The sequence below is a fragment of the Lagenorhynchus albirostris genome, chromosome 15 (genome assembly GCF_949774975.1).
Source record: "Lagenorhynchus albirostris chromosome 15, mLagAlb1.1, whole genome shotgun sequence".
In the NCBI taxonomy this organism is placed as follows: domain Eukaryota; kingdom Metazoa; phylum Chordata; class Mammalia; order Artiodactyla; family Delphinidae; genus Lagenorhynchus; species Lagenorhynchus albirostris.
In genome coordinates this window covers 78,974,177-78,994,792 of record NC_083109.1, presented here as the reverse complement: position 1 = coordinate 78,994,792, position 20,616 = coordinate 78,974,177, and the positions used below count along the sequence as shown (strand labels likewise).

At 47.5% G+C, this 20,616-nt stretch overlaps 1 protein-coding gene across 1 annotated transcript in view; it reads left to right on the top strand.

Annotated features, from left to right (window-relative positions):
- Window positions 1-20,616, top strand: part of HIP1 (huntingtin interacting protein 1) — a 152,228-nt gene that overhangs the window by 107,311 nt on the left and 24,301 nt on the right. Inside the window, exons 5-16 of the mRNA XM_060124462.1 lie at window positions 6,024-6,104; window positions 8,166-8,242; window positions 8,692-8,753; window positions 12,237-12,377; window positions 14,349-14,406; window positions 17,569-17,644; window positions 17,737-17,877; window positions 18,090-18,187; window positions 18,551-18,623; window positions 19,194-19,377; window positions 19,901-19,989; window positions 20,363-20,479. Coding sequence (XP_059980445.1) covers window positions 6,024-6,104; window positions 8,166-8,242; window positions 8,692-8,753; window positions 12,237-12,377; window positions 14,349-14,406; window positions 17,569-17,644; window positions 17,737-17,877; window positions 18,090-18,187; window positions 18,551-18,623; window positions 19,194-19,377; window positions 19,901-19,989; window positions 20,363-20,479 — 1,197 coding nt within the window. The remainder of the gene's footprint in view (window positions 1-6,023; window positions 6,105-8,165; window positions 8,243-8,691; window positions 8,754-12,236; window positions 12,378-14,348; window positions 14,407-17,568; window positions 17,645-17,736; window positions 17,878-18,089; window positions 18,188-18,550; window positions 18,624-19,193; window positions 19,378-19,900; window positions 19,990-20,362; window positions 20,480-20,616) is intronic.

Here is a 20,616-nt window from a genome sequence, read left to right as displayed (position 1 = left end):
CATTTGGGATCTCTTTCTTTCTGCCTGAGTTATTTCCTTTAGAACTTCCTTTAGTGAGAGTCTGCTGGTGGCAAACAACCACTTTTACCTGATGGATAATGTCTTTATTTCACCCTCATTCATGGAAGATATTTTCTCTGACTTTAGAATTCTGGGATAATAGTTCTTTTCTTTCAGCACATGGAAGATATTAGTCAAGATGTCCTTCCACCGACTTCTGGCTTCCATCATTTTTATGAAGTCTGCTGTCAGACTTACCATTGCTTCTTTGAAGCTAATCTGTGTTTGTTTCTCTGTTTTTAAGTTCTTAGTATTTATCTAGGTGTGAATTTATTCTAGGTTCTTTGGACTTTTTAAATCTGTAGATTATTATATCAGTTACCAAAAAATTCTCATTGTCTCTAAATATTGATTTGCTTCATTCTTTGTTTTCCTCTGAGACTTTGGTTAGCAGTATTTTAGACTTTCTCACTCTATTCCCCATGTCTTTAAACCACTATTTGATTTTTTTCTACCTGTTTGTTTGTCTCTATATTGCATTCTGGATAATTTCAGTAAATCTAGCTTTCAGTTCACTTATTCCCTCTTCAGCTGGGTCTAATCTGTTGCTAAACCTCTCCATAAGGTTTTCAATTTTAGTATCATTCTCATTTCTTGGAATTTTAGGTTTGGTTTGGTTTGGTTTTTTCTAATCTGCTTGGCATTCTTTATAATTTATTGTGCCCTGCATATATTTTAAAACAGTCTCTAATTTTTTTTAGGCTTGTTAAATATAGTGGTTTTATATATCACTTTTTATAATTCTAGTATCTAAAGCCCTTAGAGGTCTGTTTCTGCCATCTGTTGTTTTGATGAATTTTGCTCCTGCTATGTAGTTTCTTTTTGTATTTAGTTACTTTTCTACTGTGAGCTGCTCATTTTCCTGGAGATTTTTTTGGTGGGAATTCTTTGAATTCTAACAAAGGCAGCTTCCTCCAGAGGGAATTGGCACTTGCATCCATTAAGATCACTCTAAATTAAATTCTCAGCTTAAAAGTTATGTGAATTCTGAGCAGATCCCCTTGAGGACTGGCTCACGGGTCCAATTCTCAGCAGTAGTTTTTTCCGCCCTCTGATCACAACAGTGGTTTAAGGCAGTAGATTTTCTTTGCAGTCCTCAGGGGGGACTCCTTCAGTGCAGGAGTACATGTGTGTTATTTCCAATTTACCCTTAATTCCCCTGCACGGAGGAGGAAGTCTTTTGGCCCTTCCACTAGACTCCTCAAGTTGGGCAGGTGAGAGCCCTGCCTCCTGTTCACCACCTGGGCCTTAAGGCCCAGAAAACCAAAATTCAGGTTCACTTGGTGTGGTAAAGTGCCCTCTCCCCACCATTCCCTGAACCCATCAAGTCATTTGCTCTCTGAATATCTGAATTACTCAGTTCCTGGCCTGAGGATTTCTTACTCTCTTGCAAGTTCATTAATGCCTTCAAAGCATTTTTAATATTCCACTCAATATTGTTAGTAGTTTTCAGTGGGAAAGTCAACCCAGTTACCTAGCCTGCCTGCCTTGTTATCCAAAATAGAATTCTTTTAGGTCTTTTTTCCTATGTAATCTGTCTCTTCCATTTGACTAAGAGTTTCTGAAGTTAGAAACTTCTTTTACTTTTTTTTTAAAATTAAGATCTTATTTTCTTTAAGAGCAGTTTTAGGTTCACTGAACAATTGAGTGGAAAGTACAGAGTTTCCACATACCTGCCCTGCCCCCAACCATGCATAGCCTTGCCTAATGGATGAACCTACTGACACATCCATCACAATCACCAAAGTCCATAGTTTATATTACAGTTCACTTGTGGTGTTGTACATTCTGTGGGTTTGGACGAATGTATCCGTCATACAGAATATTTTCACCGACTTAAAAATCCTCTTTGCTCTACCTGTTCATCCCACCCCACCCCTACTCACTCCCCACCCCCACCCCCCCCAACTCTTGGCAACCACTGATCTTTTTATAGTCTCCATAGTTTCACCTTTTCCAGATGTCATATTGTTGGAATCATATAGTATGTAGTCTTTTCAGACTGGCTTCTTTCAACGTAGTAATATTCAATTAAGTTTCCTCCATGTCTTTTCATGGCTTGATAGCTCATTTCTTTTTACTGCTCAGTAATATTCCACTGTTTGGATGCATCACAGTTTATGTATTCATTCACCTACTGGAGGTCATCCTGGTTGCTTCCAACTTTTGGTAATTATGAGTAAAGCTGCTACAAACATCCATGTGCAGGTTTTTGTGTGGACTTAAGTTTTCAACTCCTTTGGGTGAAAACCGAGGAGCTCCATAGTTGAATCATATGGTAATAGTATGTTTAGTTTTGTAAGAAACTACCAAACTATTTTCCAAAGTGGCCGTATCACTTTGCATTCCCGCCAGCAGTGAATGAGAGTTCCTGTTGCTCTTCATCCTCATCAGTATTTGGTGTTGTCAGTGTTCTGGATTTCGGCCATTCTAATAGGTATGTAGTGGTATTTCATTGTTTTAATTTGCATTTCCCTGTTGACATAAGATGTGGAGCATCTTTTCATATGCTTATTGACCATCTAAACATCTTCTTTCATAAGGTTTCTGTTAAGGTCTTAGGCCCATTTTTTAGCTGGATTGTTTGTTTTCTTATTGTTGAGTTTTAGGAGTATATTTATATGTTTTAGATAACTGTCCTTTATCAGATATGTCTTTTGCAAATATTTTCTCCCAGTCTGTGGCTTATCTTCTCATTCTCTTGACAATGTCTTTTGCAGAGTAGAAGTTTTTGTTTGTTTGTTTGTTTTTGCTATGTTGGGTCTTAGTTGCTGCACACGGACTTTCTCCAGTTGCGGCGAGTGGGGGCTACCCTGTGTTGCGCGGGCTACTCACTGCTGTGGCTTCTCTTGTTGCGGAGCATGGGCGCTAGAGCACACAGGCTTCAGTAGTTGCAGTGTGTGGGCTCAGTAGTTGTGGCTCATGGGCTTAGTTGCTCTGCAACATGTGGGATCTTCCTGGACCAGGGCTCGAACCCATGTCCCCTGCATTGGCAGGCGGATTCTTAACCACTGCGCCACCAGGGAAGTCCCAGAGTAGAAGTTTTTAATTTTAATGAAGCCCAGTTTATCAATTATTTCTTTCATGGATTGTGCCTTTGGTGTTGTATCTAGAGTTATCACCATACTCAAGGTCATCCATGTTTTGTCCTTTGTGATCTTCTAGGAGTTTTATAGTTTTGCATTTTACATTTAAGTCTTTGATCCATTCATCTTTTACTTTTTTTTAAATATAATCCATTTTAAAATTTTTTATTCATTTTATTTATTTATTTTTGGTTGTGCCGGGTCTTAGTTGTGGCATGGGAACTCCTAGTTGCAGCATGCATGTGGGATCTAGTTCCCTGAGCAGGGATCTAACCCACGTACCCTGCATTAGGAGGCGAATTCTCAACCACTGCACCACCAGGGAGGTCCCCACCTTCTTGATCCTCATACATTTTCACGTGAAGTATAGTTGTCTTTGATGATGAGCATATTTTTGCTTTTTCTACTTCTCACTACTTTCTGATTTTTCTATAATGAACAAGTATATCATAAAATATGAATTTTCATAGAAAATTAATACATTATGAAATACTGTCATCTATGGCATTGATGTTTTTAAACTCCTTTGATTACTCAACTCTCTTTGGTGCCCCTTGAGGCACCTTTCAAAGGATTCCTCTACGCTAGAGGAAGTCAATGCACTTAGAAGAAAATGTAGAGGTCAAGACTCACGTGGGAGCCACAGTTATTCAGTTTAAGGTTCTTTGTGCCCCATTTCCCTTTTCTTTTTTATATAATGGGGAGTTGCCAGCATCACTCTGCTAAGCCTAGCTTCTGCCCAGGCACCTAGGACATGACTGCATGGGCAGACTCCATGGGAAGGCTTCTTCTTTACCAGCTGGGTTTAGTCCCATTTCAAACCCCCATCCCATGTATATTACCATAGATGCTCTTAGTCTGTTGAAATCCATCTGGAGGAGGTGTTTGTTCTCCTGTGTTTAGATAGAGAGACAAAAGGAAGGAGATAGCCCATAGTCAGACTGTGATTACTAAGGATGGGAGACTTAAGGTTCTTAAATGAGAAACATCGTCCAGAATTTACCCAAAGGATGTTTGTGCACAAGATGATACTGTAAGAATGTTCATCGAAGCATAGTTTACATAGAAAAACTTGTCTACAATTAAAACACATAACAGTAGGGAGCTGGTCTGGTAAATTACAGTACAGACTTATAATGTACTGGGTAGTCACGAAAAATAACGATACAGAAGAAAATTTAATAAGATGGAAAAAATTGCAGTATATTAAGTGAAAAAAACCATATTGATCCCATTTTATCTTTTAAAATAAAGGTGGAGCACAGAGGATTTCTAGGGCAGTGAAACTACTCTGTATGATACAATAATGGTAAATCCATGTCATTATACATTTGTCAAAACCCATAGGATATACAGCACCAAGAGTGAACCCTAATGTAAACTTTACTTTGGATGATAACAATGCGTCAGGTTCACCAATTATAACAAATGTCCCACTCTGGTGAGGGATGTTAACAGTGGAAGAGGCTGTGTATGTGTGGGGACAGGGGGGACATGGGGAATCTGTACTTTCTGTTCCATTTCGCTGTGACCCTAAAACTCCCCTAAAAAATTAACTCTGTTTAAATTGAAAAAATAACATTGTGAACCCCAAAATGTTAGCCATGATTGTATCTGGTGGTTAGGTTAAGGGTGATTTGTTTGCATATGTACTTTTTTACATTTTCCAAATGTTCTTTCTAATTTCGTTTTTCAATGTATATCAACATTTTATTAAAATTTTTCCAAATTTTTATTGTGGTAAAATACACATAACATGAAATTTACTACCTTAACCATTTCTTAAGTGTACAGTTGAGTGGTATTAAGTACGTTCATATTGTTGTATAATCATCGCACCATCCATCTCTGAAATTTTTCATCTTGTAAAACTGGAAATCTATATCCATTAAACAATAACTCCCCATTCCCCTCCCCACCTCCAGCCCCTAGAAACCACCATTTTACTTTCTGTCTCAAGATTTTTTACTAATCTAAGTACCTCATACAAATGGAATCATACACGATTTGTCCTTTTGTGACTGGATTATTTCACTTAATGTACTCAAGATTCATTCATGTTGTAGTACGTGTCAGAATTACCTTTTTAAGACTGAATAATATTCCGTTGTATGAGTATATCACATTCTGTTTATTCATTCATCTGTCGATGGACACTTTGGTTGCCTCCATGTTTTAGCTATTGTAAATAATGCTTCTATGCACATGGGTGTGCACATATTTTCAAGATCCTTCTTTCAATTCATTTGAGTATATACTGAGAGATGGAATTTCAGGATCACATGGTAATTCTATTTGTAGTTTTTTGAGGAGCTGCCATACTGTTTTCCACAGTTGCTGTACCATTTTACATCCCCACTAACAGTGTCCAAGGGTACCAATTTCTCCACATCCTCCCCAGCACTTTTTTTTTTGATATTAGCTTTCCTAATAGATGTGAGGTGGTATCTCATTGTAGTTCTTTTTTTTAATTTTTGTTGGAGTGTAGTTGCTTTACAGTATTGTGTTAGTTTCTACTGTACAGTAAAGTGAATCAGCAATATGTATACATGCATCCCCTCTTTTTTGGATTTCTTTCCCACTTAGGTCACCACAGAGCACTGAGTGGAGTTCCCTGTGCTATATAGTAGGTTCTCATTAGTTATCTGTTTTATACATAGTATCAATACTGTATATATGATTCTATCTGGTGGTTAGGTTAAGGGTGATTTGTTTGCATATGTACTTTTTTACGTTTTCCAAATTTTCAACAGTGGATGTATGTTATTTTCATACTCACAAAAAATATATATCCTTTCAAAAAGAAATCCTGGCTGTAGATCCTTCAAACCAATGTTCTTCGTGTTGACACCCCGCTTTCTTTCCTCATCCTGAAAGGGCCACCTGAGTGAGGGGTATGGGCAGCTTTGCAGCATCTACCTCAAACTGCTGAGAACGAAGATGGAGTACCACACCAAAGTGAGTCTTTGCGACAATCCTGCTGCCACTGCCAGCCATGCACTCCCCCCGCCCCTGCTTCCCCCACCTCCCCGCCCTGTCCCCTCACACCTGGCTGGGCTTAATTGTCAGGTTTTCCAGGTAATGAGACAGCCTGGCTTCTTAGGGAGTGTTCACACCATATCCCAGCTATGTAAGAGGAAACATTTTATAGAGTAACTGCAGTCAGGCCCCTGGGATGTGACAAAGGGCCTGGGATTTTGGCCCAGGTCTTCTGCACCTTTTGTTCCCCATTTTGCAAATAGAAAGAGGAACCCGATCCACCAGGTGGCCTTATAAAAATACTTCAGAAGCACTGACTTGACTGTTAATAGAAACAATGCCTTCCATTTATATAGTAAGTTTCCACACAGGACCTTCTAATCAAGATATGACTTTAGCTGATATTTCTTTTTTTATATAAGATTTTTTAATATTTATTTTATTTATTAGTATTTATTTTTGGCCGCATTGGGTCTTCTTTGCTGCACGCAGGCTTTCTCTAATTGTGGCGAGCAGGGCCTACTCTTCGTTGCAGCGCGCAGGCTTCTCATTGCGGTGGCTTCTTCTGTTGCGGAGCACGGGCTCTAGGAGCGCAGGCTTCAGTAGTTGTGGCTCGCGGGCTTTAGAGCGCAGGCTCAGTAGTTATGGCGCGCGGGCTTAGTTTCTCTGCGGCACGTGGGATCTTCCCGGACCAGGGCTGGAACCCGTGTCCCCTGCATTGGCAGGTGGATTCTTAACCCCTGCGCCACCAGGGAAGCCCTAGCTGGTATTTCTTACACACTTAATGCATGTAAAACTGTGTGCCAAGTGGCATATAAGATTAAGAAAAAAGGGTCTACTCGTTAGGCGTTTACAGATCTGTCAGAGAGAGAAGCTGATACGCTTGCAGTAGCTGTGTAATAGTGCCGGGCAGAAGAGCGCCAGGGATGTTTTGACATGATGGAGGGATATGGCATCCTAAAGGGCAGAATGGAGGAAGTGGGTCTTGAGGTGGTCCTTGAAGGGTGGGTATGAGGCACATAGGCGGTAAGGAAGAATGGCATGCCAGGTGGGAGGGAAAATGGCCAGAATTAGGGAGCTGGCGGTGGAAATGGAGAAGGGGACCAGGTCATCATAATGTCCAGACTGAGTGAGGAAGTAAATGCGACCAGAAGGATAAAGGCACCGGGCCTGAGTCTCTGAGGCAGATGAGCAGGGGTGGTGGGCCTGAGGGCAGGAAGGGGCGGCAAGGCAGAGCGCCGGGTGTTACAGCCAGAGAGGGAGGTGCCGGCGTGGAGGATTTCTTTCTTCAGAGCCTGAAGAACTCACACTGGCATTTAGAGCCCCCTTGGTGGACTGGCCACCCGTCTCTCTGTGCTCCCCTCCACCTGCCCCGCTGCCCTGTGCTCCACCCGCTCCAGACAGACCGCACCGAGGAAGAGAGCAGGATCCAGATACTCGACGGCTGATGAGCCCACGTAACTTCCCCTGACTGTGCGGGTGCTTGATGTAATATTCTCCAGCCTTCAAGTTTATTCTACTGATTATGTTTTGCTAAAGTTAATGTGAGAATGGGTTTGCCTGCCCTGAGCTCACAATAGCCGCTTCAGGAGATGGCCAGAGGGCAGTGGGAAGCCTGGAGAGTATTCAGAACAGATTGGAAATAAGCAAAGGCTGCACTGCCTGCATGGTGTGGGTGTCAAGTTGAAGACCGACCACTCTCACACGCTCGGTGTCATTGCCCCACAGAGAAGATGTCCATGGCACAGGCTGTGAGCGAGGGGCCCTCCCCTGGGTCCCAGGGTTGGGATGAAGCCTTCCCCTATGATGATGGGCGGTGGGTGTTCTTTGCCGTGAACCAACCACAGGACCTGTGTGTGCGTGTGTGAGGCTGTGAGTGCTGCCACACCTCCCCAGGGAGCATGCAGGCACCTGTACCAAGCAGAATCCACCTGCTGCAGCCCGAGCTCAGCGGGGCTGGCTTGCTTGATGTCGGCTTAGTTGGTCTGTATAGAGAGCTCTTGAGGTGCCCTGTTCTGACTTCCTCTGCCTCCCTTCCAGAATCCTAGGTTCCCAGGCAACCTTCAGATGAGTGACCGGCAGCTGGACGAGGCCGGAGAGAGTGATGTTAACAACTTGTAAGTGGCTGTCCTCACATTCTGGACTCGATGAGAGAGAAAGCTTGGGTAGATGCTGTCACTTCTGGTTAGGGTCACAGAGGGCCTGAGGGCAAGGGCAGTGGCTGGGGTGCGGACTAAAGTCCCTGAGTGACTTGACCTTGGGGCCACTTCCTCCTGGCGCCTCTTCAAGAACCCTTCCAGGGCGCCTCCCACTCCAGGCCTCCCTTCTCTGTGCCCCTCTGCCCTTTTTCTTGGCTGCTTTCACTGTTGAATTCGCCCTGCTTGATCTTCCAATGGCCTTAATACCCACTTAGGTCGGGGCTAAGAATTGAAGCTGGTGTGTGTGTGTCTGTGTGTGTCTGTGTGTGCACATGTACATTGGCGGCAGTACAGGGCTTGGGGGCTGGGACAGGTGGAGCACTGGCCTCGGGCCGTGGAGTATAAGCTCTCTTTCCTCTTGGGTCCAGTTTCCAGCTGACAGTGGAAATGTTCGACTACCTGGAGTGTGAACTTAACCTCTTCCAAACTGGTGAGTCTCTCCCTCCCGTCTAGCCCAGGCTTTCCTGGGCATTCACCTAACCCCCAGCCTGGTTCCCTGCTTGGACCATCTGGCCTAGCCCCCGTCTCCATACAAGTTGTGCAGTTCAGGGCCAGGGAGATGGAGCTGCCCACACTGTGTCTGTTCTCTTGGCCCTGGTGCAAGGAGGGGCTGAAGCCCAAGGGCATTTTCACGTGAGTGGAAAGACTGCGATCCCCACCCTGCTGGCCTCCCCGCTAAGCCCAGGCCTCCAAGAGTCCAAAGACAGTTCCGGCCTCTGACAGACCCTAGACTGTGGCCCCAGCACTGGCTGGTCCTTTGGCCCAGGCTTGTGTGCTGCTCAGCTGGGCTGGCCCTCAGGGTGTATTTCTGCCCAGGTGGCCTGTGCAGTCACCCTTTCTGCCCCAGCATCCCGTGATACCTGGCTCTGTTTCCATATGCATTGATCACTTGGGTTATTAGCAATAGATGCTGAGCTCCTCCTCAAAAATCAGGAACCATGCCTGCTCACCTCTGTTCTAGCCCCATGCCTGGCATATAGCAAGTGCTCAACAACCAAGTTTAGAATGCTTGCTTTCTGCATGAACAGCAGTGAAGAAACAACAGGTGGACAGAGTTCATAAAATGTTGTCAGCGGGCTTCCCTGGTGGTGCAGTGGTTACGAATCTGCCTGCCAATGCAGGGGACACGGGTTCGAGCCCTGGTCCAGGAAGATCCCACATGCCGCAGAGCAACTAAGCCCATGCGCCACAACTACTGAGCCTGTGCTCTAGAGCCAGAGAGCCGCAACTACTGAGCCTGCGCTCTAGAGCCTGTGCTTCCAACAAGAGAAGCCACTGCAATGAGAAGCCCGCGCACCGTAACAAAGAGTAGCCCCCGCGCGCAGCAACAAAGACCCAACTCAGCCAAAAATAAATAGATAAATAAATAAATTTATTTTTAAAAAATACTGTCGACATCCAGCTGAATGCTCTGGAATTATCTGGGGAGAATTAGCTAGAGTTTTCTAGAGAGAGCTCCCCCAAGTCTTCGCACAAACTCTTCCATCATTAAATGGCGGTGGTTTTCTCATCCCCCAGAGAGCAGTGATTCGGAATCAAGAGCATCCTCTACACGTTTCCCCACCTGCCCCCCCATCCTCAGTCACCTCTTGTGAGCCACAGAAATCGAGAGAGCTGGTATTAGAAGAAGTCTGTCCAGCTCCTGAGTCCTAGTCTGTGACCCCGTAAGATTGGGACCGGAACCTTCGGAAGGAGGCCCTGCATTTTCAACTGCGGGAAACGTGGGCCAATTACAAGTAACATTTATTTGGTGCACTTGCAGTGATTCTCAAGAGTGTGGTCCCTGGACCAGCAGCATCGGCATCACCTGAGAACGTATTAGAAATGCACACTCTCGGGTCCCACCCCAGACCTTCTGAATTAGAATCTCTGTGGGTGGGGCCCAGCCATCTGTTTTAACAAACTCCCCAAGTCTGCACTGTCCAACAGCGTTGCCACTGGCCACGTGTGACTATTTAAATTAATTACGATTAAGTAACATTCAAAAGTCAGGGCCTCCGTTGCACTCACCACATTGCAGGCACTCGGCAGCCACACGTGGCTAGCATATTGGACACACGTACAGAGCCTTTCCATCATCACAGAATTCTCCTGGAGTGATCCTATGGGGGGATTCTGATGCATGCTACAGTTTGAGAAGCGCTGAGCTAGAAAATAGTTTTCAACCCTGGCTGCATATTAGAATCACCTGGGGGGCTTTTGAAACCCCCCCCCCCACTAATGCCCCAACCCTACCCCAGACCAATTAAAAAAGAAGGGGGCATGGAGGAGTTGCAGGCAGACATTAGTTTTCAAATTTCCCCAGGTGATTTTAATCAATCTCAAAGCAAATGGGAAGGACCACTGCACTGTTGCCATGAACTTTATAGGACATTCTCATTTAATCCTTACGAGACCTCCTTACAAGACCCTTAAGAGGTATGTGCTATTAGAACCATCTGCATCTTACAGAAGAGCATCTGGAGGCACAGAGAGGTTGAGTAACTTGCCCACGGTCACACAGCTCTAGATGTTACTAGATGCCAAGGGGCATTCCTGGAAAGCGGCAGGCAGGCCGTGAGATGGAGCGGCCTGGGGTTCCTTGCCAGCGTGGAGCCTAAGGAAGCCAGAAGATTTGGGGATGGCCGCCTCGCAGTGACAGCTGCTTTTAATTTGTGTCAAGAAGAAAAGCTGCCTTTTAATTAGAACCGTTTGGGTTTTTTGGTTTTTTTTTCTTTCACTTGACAGACTAAGCCTGTTAACAGGGACTAGTACAGCCAGGGAAGACCGAACACAGTGGCTCTGGGCTTTCCTCCGGGGCAGTCCCACTCACTGAGGGACTGCAGGGAAAGTCTTTCGGTGCCGGCCACGTGCAGGGTCTCCGGAGGCGGTGGGCAGCCTCTGCAGGGAGGAAATCAGCCCTGGCCAGTGGTGTGCACTCAGGGTCCACGGCCAGGCATCTAGGTGCTTGGTTTAGGAGCGAGGGGCAAGGGGCAGGGGGTTAACGTGGAGGGGTCTGTGGGAGCAGCTTGCTCTCTGGAGCCCGGGAGAGTGGAGGGCAGTGCTTCCGTTGACCGGCTCCCCCAAGGACCTCCGTCAGCCTTGATCCTGATGGTTCGTCCTCTTCCTGGCTCCTTGCCCTGGGTCCTTGTAGCCTCTCCTCCAATTGTCCACCAGGGTTCCTGCATTTCCCCCCTTGTGGTGTTCCAAGAACCCTGTGACAAGCCAGCAGGAAGCCAAGGCTGAATTATTTCTTCGTGTTCTGATCAATGTTTGATAGTTTCCCCACATGTTTTCTCTTGCTTCTCAGGGTCAAGATCACCGTGAGACCAAGTTCATGCCTGAGACAGAGGGCTGAATTGGCTGTCAAAAGCCCCTTTCGATCCTGAAATTCTGATTCCCCATAAAACGGAGGGCTTCCCTTGAACAAGAGCCCACCTCCCCATTAAATCAGAAACCTTAAAAGGGGATGTGTTCTTCCTGCCCATATGGGAGGGAGGTGGGGGAGGAAGCATGAAGCTCCTCAGACCGGAAGGAGGCATTTGGGATGCTCCCCCAGTAAATCCCTCCCGCCGGGCTGTGCACAGAGTAGAGCAAGTTCATTTCACCTGTTTGTGACACACAGAGCATCTTGACTGCCAGGGCCACAGGCTCCTGGTCTAGCCGTCGCTGGCCACAGGGGCTCTGGCTTTTAACTCACCATCTCTCAGCAAAACCGCTTCTTGGCTTTGTGGCCACCTTCAAGTTACTTACTCCCCTGTATGATGGGGATACTCTTAGCTACCCCATAGGAGTGTTGAAAGGGTTAGATGCATCACATGAGATCATGATTGCACAGAATAGGTCCTCGTGTGTTAGACTCCCGCCTTCTCCCGTCTGAGAAGGTCGCCTCTAATTTCCTAGCTCTGCTGCCTCTCCCCCTTCTGTCCCCTAGTGTTCAACTCCCTGGACATGTCCCGTTCCGTGTCAGTGACGACAGCCGGGCAGTGCCGCCTAGCCCCGCTGATCCAGGTCATCTTGGACTGCAGCCACCTCTATGATTACACTGTCAAACTTCTCTTCAAACTCCACTCCTGTGAGTATACGGGGCTTGATCTCCGGAAACTTCTGGCCGGAAGGAGGTTCACAGCCTGAGGCTGTCCCTGGAGGGAAGCAGCTCCCCCCAGTGCCCTTGGCTTTCTGCTCCTGACCCCAGAAGGCCCTGGAGCTCCCGGCTGTCTTGAGAATAGAAGAGCAGGGCCAAGCCTTGCTGTGCTCAGGGAAGCACCTGGCCTGCCACAGCCGTGACTCAGGTTGGTCCTCACCCTCCCCCTCCAGCTCTACCACGTCAACATCCATGTGTGTCATGTACGCTGCAGACCACACAGATGAGGACAGAGCCGGCCTAGACCCACAGGAGCAAAGGCGGCAGTTTCCAAAGAGTTCATCAACGCAGTCTCTTTGTACAAATGGGTTTTGTGGAGAAATGTAAAATATAAAACAGGGCTGCTCAAATCAATGGAAGGCCACACCTCCCCTAGCTACAGCTCCTTGGGATAGTTTCGCGGAATGTATTTTGGAAACTACTGGTCTTGTGGACGTTCTTATCCGTTTATGTGCTGCTTTTTTTTTTTTTAGGAATATATATATATTTTTTTTAACATCTTTATTGGGGTGTAATTGCTTTACAATGGTGTGTTAGTTTCTGCTTTATAACAAAGTGAATCAGTTATACATATACATATGTTCCCATATCTCTTCCCTCTTGCGTCTCCCTCCCTCCCACCCTCCCTATCCCACCCCTCCAGGCGGTCACAAAGCACCGAGCAGATATCCCTGTGCCATGCGGCTGCTTCCCACTAGCTATCTACCTTACGTTTGTTAGTTGTGCTTCTTATTTAAAACGATGTGTGTGGGTGCTGCTTCCTGAGGGTCTGCATTGTTAAACCATATCCCAGATGAATCTGATGTGGGTGGTCCCTGGGTCACACTGTGAGGTGGCCATTGTGAAGGGTATACACATTCAGAGTGCACGGATGATGGAAAACCGAGAAAAATCAAGACTCAAATGGATGTTAGCAAGGTTTTATTGCGGAAGTCTAGGACAAGGGGTACTCTGGAACAGGTCACTGACAAGGAGTAGTCTGGTTATTTAGACCAGAACAAGGGAAGCAGCATCACTGTCATTAATGTAGGAGGGTTTCATGGGAGGGAGGTTGGAATTCCATGTTCAAGGGTTAGAAGGGTTTTGGAGCAGGGGGGCATGTCTGAAGGAAGCAGAGAGGGTAGACTAAATCCCAAGAAAAGAAGGCAGGCAGTTGCATAGAAGCTCTGGATACAGATGAACTTGTTCCTAAGATACTACAGAACCAGTTGCGCACTAGGACATCCCCACTTCCTTCTATAAAGTGGTGAGTTGTGATAAGAGACAGGTAATTATTTGGGTTTAAAGGCCTTCTTTAAAGGCAGAGCAATACACAAGACCTTCGAGAACTGTGTGGTCAGGGAAAAAGGGATGCTCCATACAGTATATGCTTTTCTGAAAATAAATATTTTCTTTTAGAATAGATTTAGATCTACAGAAAAGCTGCAGAGATAGTTCAGAGAGTTCCCATACACCCCTGAACCCAAGGGTCTCAGTCCTGCAGTCTTTGCCTGTCTCTGGCAGGCTCTCTGCATCTCTCCAGACTCAGCTGTACTGGGCCTCACCCAGTGTGCCCAGTGCACACAACCCCCCGGAGAGAGCCCCCCTCTGGGGCCTGCCGTGGTCCACCCTGCTGCTTGGGTCAGGTCACCGCTGCTGTAGTCAGCGACGTAACTTCCATCCTGCTCTGTCGAGAGTGGCTTGCAGTCCAGGAGCAAACAGAAGGAAAGATCTGACTGATAAGTAGCCCCAGAGTCCCTGCTGGCCCCACTGGGCCCTCTTGGTTTCCCAGGGCAACTCTAGGTCAAGAATGCCTTCCTGCAGGGCTGGCCCCCAGCCCTAGGAGGGATGGTCCCTTCCCGCTGTGTCTTGCCTGCCCTCTGGTCCTCCTATTCCCTCTTAGTCTTTTCCAATTTCTTCCAGGTCTTCCAGCCGACACCCTGCAAGGCCACCGGGACCGCTTCATGGAGCAGTTCACAAAGTAAGCGGCTTAAGTGAAAGGAAGGCAAATCTAAAAGTGCTATAAAGTCAATTAATCCATGCGGGAAGCACTTGCTTTTAAATCATCGAGGGGTGAGGGTATCTGCTTTAATGCTTTAAAAGCGAAGGAAAAGAAGACGGCAGCAAACCTACCAATGGCTGGGGAAGCTATCGGTTCTCTAATAAATCTCATAGAGAAAGACAGTTTCATTCATTCAGTCATCCTGCTTTATTCCCAGGGCTTCATCCTCTTCCGTTTTTCTTCTCCTTAAGTTCTCATGGTTTTATACCGTATACATGCTGACAACTCCCAAAGATATAACTCCAGCCCAACCTTACCTCTGGATTCCAGGTTCACATCCCCAGTGGTCTATTTGACATCACTATACCAAACTTACATCTCAAACTAAACTCTAGGTTTTCTTCAAAAACCTTTTTCTTTCCCTTCTATCTCAATAAATGCTGCCCACCATCCACTTAGGACAGAGATCCGGAACTCACCATTTTCCTCATTCCCCACGTCCAATCTATTAGCAAGTTCAGATGATAATTGACAAAGAGGTCTTGTCTCTGGTCATATATCCCATCTCTTCCACTTCCATTGCTGTCTACCAGGACCCTCCGATATGGACGGGATGCTCTGGATTTCAGCTCCTGCCCTCTGCAATCCTATCCCCACCCAGCAGTTAGAACGACCTTGTAAAAATATAAATCCCTTGCTTACAACCTTTCAATGGCTTCTGATTACACTGAGAATCAATTCGAAGCTCCTCTCTGTGGTCTGCAAGGCCCCTACATGATCTGGCCCCTGCCCGCCATCTGTGACCTTGTCTCCAGTTCTCCAAGTGTTTCAGCCACGTAAGGTCCTCTTCCAGTTCCCGGAACATAGCCTGCGCTCAGAGGCTTAGCACGTGCTGTTCCCTGTCCTCAGGATGCTCTCCTCCCAGCCTGGCCAGCTCCATCCAGGTCATCTTCAGTCACCTCCACACAAAGGCAGTCTCTGGCCCCTCATCTGGGGTCTTTTTGCCTACCTTCTGCTCCTCCGACCCCACCCTCATATTCTCCATCACAACACCCTGTTTACTTCCTTCCTGGTTCTTAGCATGACTTTTTTTGTTTGACTGTCTTGTCCATTATTGTACCTCTAGCACCTGATTCACAGCAGTCAGTTAAGCCTATAGCATTCAATCATGTTTGAATGAATTAATAAGCTAATCAGCTTGTCTAGAAGAGGAAGAGCTTCTCTGACCAAAGGGGAAATTATTCTGGTGCATTTGGGAAAGAAAATTGGTGACGAGATGACAAGTCCAGCTCATCTTTCAATTAAGCATGCCCCAAGAAGAAGGGACGGAATGGAGGGAGAGACAGGAGGATGGGGCCGGGGGTGGGGGTGGGGGGAAGCATGAGCATGATGTTTTCCTTGTTAATTTCTTCACCCTTGACTGCAGGAAAAGCATCGCCCCCCCACCCCCAGGATCCCAAGCTTAGGCTTCTTTTGCTGGTTCCTGAGCAACAATCAGAGAGGGCAAGTTCGGGGTTGTGCTATCCTCCCCGTTTCCTTGTTCCGTCTGAAAAGCCTCGTATGTTTATTCTATAATAAATGACTTATTAAATGCTAGGAGACAGGCCCTGGGGCTGGTTTCCTGGAATGTTAAATTCCAGTAGCTTAGGAAAGCAGCAGAGCCTATTACTGTTGGCTCCAGCCCAGAAAGCAGGGAACGTGTGGTCAGGTGATTCTGTTTCCTTTCATTTTTTTGAGCTTATAAAAGCATTTCCCATGAGCGCCGCCTCACCTTCTCTTTCACAGACACGGTGGCTGAGGCCTCAATGTCCCCGAATTCGGGGAAAGCAACAGTGATGTCACAGGGACAGTCCTAACCCTGGGGTCTGAAGGGTTATCGTGAGACCCCAGGAGTTACGTTTATTGGACTGAGCTGGAGAAAATTCTGTGCTGCAGAGAGAGGGTGCTGAGATCCCTGACCCTCTTTTATTATATCTCAGAAAATATGTCTGGTGCTCTCAGTTTTGTTGGCCTTCAGTGTTTAGATTCAAAATGGAGACTTGAGGAAGAGAAAAAATTGGGGTTTATTTATTCCCATATCCATCCAAGATTAGGACACAGTATAAATGGTTTTTCTTCAACCAATATTGCTGAGTAATTCCTCCATGCCTGGTACCACTTTATTTTTATTTTTTAATTAATTTTAATTGGAGTATGGCTGCTTCACAACGTTAAGTTAGCCTCCGCTGCACAGCAAAATGAATCAGCCATACACATACAGATACCCCCTTCCTTTGGACTTCCCTCCCATTTTACCACAGTGCATTAGGTAGAGTTCCCTGTGCCATACAGTATGTTCCCATCAATTGTCTATTTTATACATAGTATCAATAATGTATATGTGTCGATCCCAGTCTCCCAATTCCTCCCTCCCCAGCCCTTTCCCCCTTGGTATCCATACATTTGTCCTCTATGTCTATGTCTCTATTTCTGCTTTGCAAAGAAGATCATCTATACCATTTTTCTAGATTCCACATGTATGCGTTAATCTACGAGATTTGCTTTTCTCTTTCTGACTCACTTCACTCTGTATGACACTCTCTGGGTCCATCCACGTCTCTATTAATGACCCAATTTCGTTCCTTTTTATGGCTGGCCCGGTACTCTTTTAAACCTAGCTCAGCAGGTCCCAGTCTCTGCCTTCTAGAAGCTTATAGTCTAGTTGAGGAGATAACAAATAGCGCTCAAATAAGGTGAATTCATTAAAAAGAGATCTGCCTTAGTAATTAAGTTCCCTTCCCTCTTCGTATCATTAGTTGGTTTATCCTCAGAAATTTATTTTAATATTACTCTAAGCCAAACATTGCTAGGAAGATACATCTGCCAAACAGCAGCATATATTCTACGGTGATGCAGAAATTAGTTTTTGGACTGTCTACTCTTCCAAAGGATTTTGTGGTTTGAATTACTCTTCCCCCAATCAGTGAGGACTGGCTATAAATAATCTCTCCCTGCAGCATCGTAATTGCATCCTAGCACCATGGAGCCCATCTCCTTGGCAGCCTGTGCCCGGGGGCTGGGCAGGCAGTAGGAAAGCAGGGCGTCCCCTCCCCGGGGCTGGTGAAGGCCCCCAGCAGCCCTCAGGCCTTTCTCCACCCTTAGGTTGAAAGATCTCTTCTACCGCTCCAGCAACCTTCAGTACTTCAAGCGGCTCATTCAGATCCCTCAGCTGCCAGAGGTAAGGCCACAGCCAGGGAGCTGCTGAGTCCTGGAGGCTGTCTTAGAGGCTGGCAGGTGGGCAGGGTTTGAGGATGTGTCTTCCCTTTTCAGAACCCACCCAACTTCCTACGAGCCTCCGCCCTGTCAGAGCACATCAGCCCCGTGGTGGTGATCCCAGCCGAGGCCTCATCCCCCGACAGCGAGCCAGTCTTAGAGAAGGATGACCTCATGGACATGGATGCCTCCCAGCAGGTGAGGACCACTTAGGAGGAAGCTCAGGCCTTCCCGTTGCCCCCGGGGAGGGCAGGAGGACCTGGGACAAGTTCAGCCACCTTCTAACCCAAGCGCCGTAAGTGGACCTGAACCAGATTAAGAAAGTATCCGTTCCCACGTGTCACTCGTGAGACCCACGCTGACCTCTCTGGGTCTCTAACCTTGTCCTTACTCCTTTCTGGTTGCCGCAGAATTCATACGACAGCAAGTTCGATGACATCTTTGGCAGCTCCTCCAGCAGTGATCCCTTCAATTTCAACAGTCAGAATGGTGTGAACAAGGACGAGAAGTGAGTCCGGGCTGTGGAGTTAAAGCACATGGTACAAAAGCTAAGTTAAGCCGTGATCTCACTTGCCACACCCAACCAAAGAGGAATTCTTGGGCTTCTTCGGTAAATGTCTTGACCTTCGAATACTGGCCCCTTTAAAATCCCAGAGGAAAATCGAATGAGGCTGAAATACCCATGGACCTGTGGGTGGTAGATTAGTATCTGGAAACGCTGACAGTCTTAGCGTATAACTTACAGGATTTCAAAGAACTGTTCCCAAATTAACATCGACTTTTAACCTCCTCCCTGGGTCTCCTAGCTCGCATTTAAAAGGGAAGGGATAGAAGCACAGTGGAAGCAAACTTGCTGTCCTTCTGTTCCTAGGGATCACTTAATTGATCAACTGTACAGAGAGATCAGTGGGCTGAAAGCACAGCTGGAAAACATGAAGACTGAGGTATGAGCTAGGCTCTGATCTGCGTCTGGGCTTCACCGGAACATGACAGCTTTTAATATTAAATTTGCTTCACATCCACCCTTGTTGGGCCACATCTTGACCAGGTCGTTATGCATTTCCACTGCACTTAACCCTTGAGAGCAGCACTTAAGCCGCGCTCCAGGGGCCCTGTGACAGTGGGAGATAGTTGTGATCACCAGCTGGCTGTGAAGCTGTGCGGTGAGAGACCTGCTCTTCTCACTTGGCGGCGAGAAGGTTTGACTTGTAGCTCTGCTAGCACTTTGCAGTGTCTGGTGCGGAGGCTTTACCCTGGGACCAGCAAATGTCCTCTCCTTCATTCCAGCTGGTCCATCACGGCTCCCAGGCCCCTCTAACAGGACCAGAACTCCCCTGCCGTCACCCCCTGTTGTTGCTGGGGGGTGGCTTGTAGTGACCATAAGCCTCCACTCTCGTGAGGCCTTGGGAGTGGGCCTCTTAGGAAGACCCAGGTGTTGATGTGGTCGGCGCTGGAGACGTGGCAGGTCGACCCCGCTCGGCCTGCCCAGCCCTCATCCCCGGGCCCTCCCGCAGAGCCATCGAGCCATGCTGCAGCTGAAGGGCCGCATCAGCGAGCTGGAGGCCGAGCTGGCCGAACAGCAGCACCTGCGGCAGCAGGCGGCCGACGACAGCGAGTTCCAACGGGCCGAGCTGGACGAGCTCAAGAAGAAGCGAGAGGACACGGAGAAGGCTCAGCGGAGCCTGACGGAGATCGAGCGTGAGCGGCTGGCACCGGGCTGGGCGTGAGGGTGGGGCCGGGGAGGGCGGAGCCCAGTGAGACCCCGGATGGAGGCTGAGGCCAGGCGCCAGAGCCCCCGCCTCCAGTCTGTCCGGGAGGCTGTCGTGAATGCCAGTGTCACCAGTCAGAAGGGCAGATTGGTGTCGGGCGGGTTGAGAACCCCACTTGAGGCCCTGCTGCGAACACGGAGATGGGGCTACAGACGATGACGAAGGAGAGGGAGCCTAAGAAAATTCGTGGCATAAAAGCCAAAAACCCTGATAAAGTAAATGCCGAGCATGAAATGCTCAAGGCATGCATCAGTGGAGGGATTTGAATTAGGTGAATTCTTCATTAAAGACGACTTCCCAGGGGACTTTATTTCAGTAGGATTTTTGAGGGAGAAGGAGGTATATATGCTTGTGAAAAGGAGGGACGATCTTCTAGGGGTTCTGGCTTATTGGAAGGAGGGCAGAGGGTCCCCACCAGTGCAGACCCCTCACCTTGGTCCTTGACGATACAGGGAAAGCCCAAGCCAACGAGCAGCGCTACAGCAAGCTAAAGGAGAAGTACAGCGAGCTGGTGCAGAACCACGCCGACCTGCTGCGGAAGGTAGGACCCTCACCGCCCCCATCGGCACGTGCAGGCCCCGCTGCACGGGGGAGACGGTGACTTACGCCACGTGGCTTCTCCAGGGCTGGCGCCCCCGCCGTTTCTTGGAAACCGCAGCTCCCTGGCCTCCTGTGTCTCGAGCTCCACCTTAGGTGCCAGCCCCACTAGCATTAGCATTATCCCCCATCTTTATCATTTTGGCAAATAGTTGAGAGTTGAGCATCTGAAGGTGACAGCTTCCTTCTAGGTGGGAAAGTGATGTCTGTGTCCGACTCTAGGGCACTCACGGTCTGAATGCTGTCATTTCTTCCGGAAGGAAGATGGCCTTTGTGCTGGAGATACGCTAGTTCAAGACACTGTGCTTCTCTTACAGAATGCAGAGGTGACCAAACAGGTGTCCGTGGCCAGACAAGCCCAAGTGGATTTGGAACGAGAGAAAAAAGAGCTAGAGGATTCTTTCCAGCGCGTAAGCGACCAGGCCCAGCGGAAGGTGAGTAGAAGAAGTAGGTGGGAATTGGTGGGGGGGAGGGTGTCTGTCCGAGATGGAGGTGGGCCTTGAGCACTGCACAGATTGAAAGACCTCGTCGTCTGCTTCACGAGCAGGTAGAGCCCTGTGGGAGGGTGACA